The sequence below is a fragment of the Aegilops tauschii genome, chromosome 3 (assembly GCF_002575655.3).
Source record: "Aegilops tauschii subsp. strangulata cultivar AL8/78 chromosome 3, Aet v6.0, whole genome shotgun sequence".
Taxonomy (NCBI): domain Eukaryota; kingdom Viridiplantae; phylum Streptophyta; class Magnoliopsida; order Poales; family Poaceae; genus Aegilops; species Aegilops tauschii.
This window is the reverse complement of record NC_053037.3, coordinates 416,045,284-416,048,852: the sequence shown is the minus strand read 5'-3', so window position 1 is coordinate 416,048,852 and position 3,569 is coordinate 416,045,284. Positions and strand designations below refer to the sequence as shown.

Here is a 3,569-nt window from a genome sequence, read left to right as displayed (position 1 = left end):
CCTCTCTGGCCAGCACCGGCTTGCCATAAATTGCGCACGAGCTGGTCATACTGACCATGAGATTGCCATACATCTTCGTATCTGAAGCTTCGTTTTGCTCGAGGCCAACTGTTATTCAAACTTGTTCTGAGTTCAGCTACGACGAAGAAATGGTCTGACTCCACACTGCTTAAATGCTTGACCGAAGTAAACTGAAACAGGTTCAGAAACCCCGCATTGGCAAGCACCCGATCCAACCTGGCTTTCACGTTTGCGAGCCCCGGTTGTCTGTTATCCCATGTATAGGGAATACCTCTCCATCCCAAGTCTTGTAAGGAACAAACATCAACCGCATCCCGGAACGCCCTCATCTGGTATTCCGGCCGCGCATTAACACTGAAATGCTCGTCCGCTTGCATCGTTTCATTAAAATCACCCATGCAGATCCATGCATCATGCGGGACAGCAAAAAGCGTGCGGAGAAACCGCCAGCTGTGATGTCTATTTTCCACTCGTGGCGCTCCATAGAAACCAGTGAAACGCCAAGTTTTATTATCCTGTTTGACAAATACATCAATGTGAGATTGACTGAAATTATTCAGACTAACGTCCACATCTTTGTACCAAAAAATTCCAATGCCTCCACTAAGCCCGTCGCTATCGACGGCATAACAACCAGAAAAACCTAAAGTAAATTTCAGATGTTCCACTCTTTTGCCCTTGATCTTGGTCTCCATTACGAACAGAAGGGCGGGTCCTTCTTGCTTCACAATCTTGCGAAGCTCTCGAACTGTCTGAGGGTTCCCGAGCCCTCGACAGTTCCAGCTGATAGTACTCATTGCGACTGGCGGCGCTGACTAGCAGTCGCTGCCGATGTTTCCGACGAAGGGGGTGTCGGTTTCTTCTTCTTTGTTTCTCTCTCCACAAAGACGGATCCCAGATCCTCTGTCCCTCCAACTGGAGCCACTTCCCGCTGATCATTTTCGTTTTCAGGCGCTTCTCCTTTCTTTGTGATAGCAAGGGGAGTTGTCACCACTTTCCGATAGACTTGAGTAGGTGGCCCTCCTTTCCTCTTGTTCAGAGATGGATTCTTGACAGGAGAGGTCACTTCAACCCCGCATGATTCTCGTGTGCTGCGTTGCGACTCTGGCTTCTCCTTTGTCAAGTTCTCCCCAGAAAAACCCTTCTTCCGATCCTCGGACCCCCGGAGGCTTGCCTTGAAGGGAAGATCGCCATTAGCATCCCTTGTCCCTGGGGTGGGACAGAAGAGATCGGCATGACCTAATCGTCCACAAGAGAAACAGAAGTGGGGTATCTGTTCATACTCAATATCATAGCAGTCCACTTGATCTCTCTTGGTTGATTCAATGACAATCCATCTGCGGAGGGGTTTAAGCATGTCGATGGTGACTCGTGCCCTGAGGAACCCTCCCACTGGATCAATCTGGGCGATGGCAGCGTTTTTGTCAATCTGGCGCGCTATCGCCAAGCCTCTTGTGTTATTCCTGAGGTTAAAAGGTAGATTAACTACCCTACCCAGACCGGCAACCTGTCGAACTTGAGTTCCGACGGCTGCATGTGCTCTTCAAAGTACTCCAGGATCACCGCGTTTTTGCTAATGTGCTAAGGAGCGCCTTCCCAGACGCGATCTCGATCTCGCTTGGAGTCGAATTCAGCGGCGAACAAATTCTCCCCTAGGGGCCGGAATTCCAGCCCCCTAGGGTTTCCCCATGCAGGACGTAAGGTGTTGCAGATCGTTTGTATGTGGAGGAGATTCCGGTGCAAAACCTTCCTTGCCAGTAGCCACTTTGCCAAAGCATCATCGTTAGCGTCGTCGATCACCAGAGGCGTTGCCTCCTCCTCGGAGATGTCCAGCTTGCCGAGTGCCTCCTCCATCTGCGCCCGCGCGGAGCGAGGGGATAGTGCACCGCTCCTCTTCCAACCTTTGCCGGCAGCCGATGTTGCCATCGTCCCCGAGCTTTTCCTTGCGGCCCGCCGATGGATTCAGCGGCCGCCGTCGAGATCCACCCAAAACCTAGTCGCCGCCAGGGAGTCTAGGGTTTAGAGGAAACCTACCTCTATCATAATGGGCTTCAGCTGACCGCACATGATTTGACGTATGACTTTCCTGTCGTTGGCACCGTCGGCCGCAGCCACCGAGCCACAGCTCTCACTAGCGATACGTGCTGCCTCCGCATGCCGTCGATCCAGGGGGCGTTGAGCTGAATTGCTGAACGGCCAATCAATCATGCCTGCGGATCACGCGGCCCGCCCCCTTTCCCGCCGTTCTTCACTCGGACGAAACGCGGCACCGAGAGGAGAGCCTCGGGATACCACACGCCAGTGGTTGCTTGCGGCTCCCATCTCCGCCAGCTTCGAATGGCGTTTTCTATAGCGCGTAGCGTGGAGGGAGAACGAAGTAGTCGGTGCAGTTTGCACGTGAAATAGTTCGTCACAAGTCAAGTCTTTGCCCCTCTCTCCCTGCCGACCTCGCAGCTCGACCGCCATGCCCATGCTTCACGGGCAGACCACATGCGGACGGACCGCGTGCATATATAGTGGGACAACGGATACGCAACTTGGCAGTTGACACGCAGTTCAGCTAGCTCCTGTTTGTACATTTGTCAACCCTCACGGGTTCACCCGAACGTCGAAGAACTCCCCAAACCGTCGAGGGACCGAACGCAAAGCTTGCCAAGCAATATGACGGTAAGTAACCCAATCTCCCATCTCACGAATGGTTTGGGATCTAGGGAAAGTATTACTGGTTTATCATTTGGCCATTTTGTGTCTGATGATGCTGCCTTGGTCTATCACCTGCCAGGTCGTGGAGATGTGCGTGCATATGTGTTGCGCCGGGTGCGAGAAGAAGATAAGGAAGGCAGTCGAGAGGTTAGAAGGTACGTACCCACTAGCTTTCTATCTGAGATCATGAGGAGATATGTGCTGAACGCATTCAGATGACGGTGATCTGATCTGGTCCGGTTTACAGGAGTGGACGCGGTGGAGATCGACATGGAGATGCAGAAGGTGACGGTGAACGGGGACGTGGACCAGAAGAAGGTGCTCAAGACGGTGAGGAGGACGGGAAAGCGCGCGGTGCTGTGGCCGACCCCGTTCATCGCCGGCGCAGGCGCCGGCGGCGCCGTCAACCTCCTCGCGCAGCAGCACCAGTACCACCCGGGCGGGGCCCAGATGTACGCGACCCACGCCTCGGGGCCCACCTCCTCGTACAACTACTACAAGCACGGCTACGACGACTCGCGCCTCTACGGCGCCAACTCCGCCGTCGTCGGCGGCACCAGGGCCACCGATTACTTCAGCGACGAGAACACGGGAGGCTGCTCAGTAATGTGATCCACACGATCATAATATGGATGGGTTTTACTTATGATTAAATCTTCTTCTTTCATTCTCTGTAAATTAAGTACACTTTGCTGAAAAAAATCGCCAACAGATACAACGATCGCTCTCAAATAATCTTGAATTTAGGACATACTGAGTAGCCATCTGAGTGGCACCCTACGTCCGAACGGAACAATATGCTGCTGTTCCTGTCTCCTGTGGGGTGCCACTATACAACCAATACA

At 53.3% G+C, this 3,569-nt stretch overlaps 1 protein-coding gene across 1 annotated transcript; it reads left to right on the top strand.

Moving 5' to 3' along the window:
* The first annotated feature begins 2,481 nt into the window (after window positions 1-2,481).
* LOC109754455 (heavy metal-associated isoprenylated plant protein 28) lies at window positions 2,482-3,459 on the top strand. Its single transcript, XM_020313366.4, has 3 exons — window positions 2,482-2,688; window positions 2,804-2,879; window positions 2,972-3,459. Exons 1-3 carry the CDS (start codon window positions 2,683-2,685, stop codon window positions 3,334-3,336), a joined length of 447 nt encoding a protein of 148 aa, XP_020168955.1. The 5' UTR covers window positions 2,482-2,682; the 3' UTR covers window positions 3,337-3,459.
* Window positions 3,460-3,569: the final 110 nt, after the last annotated feature.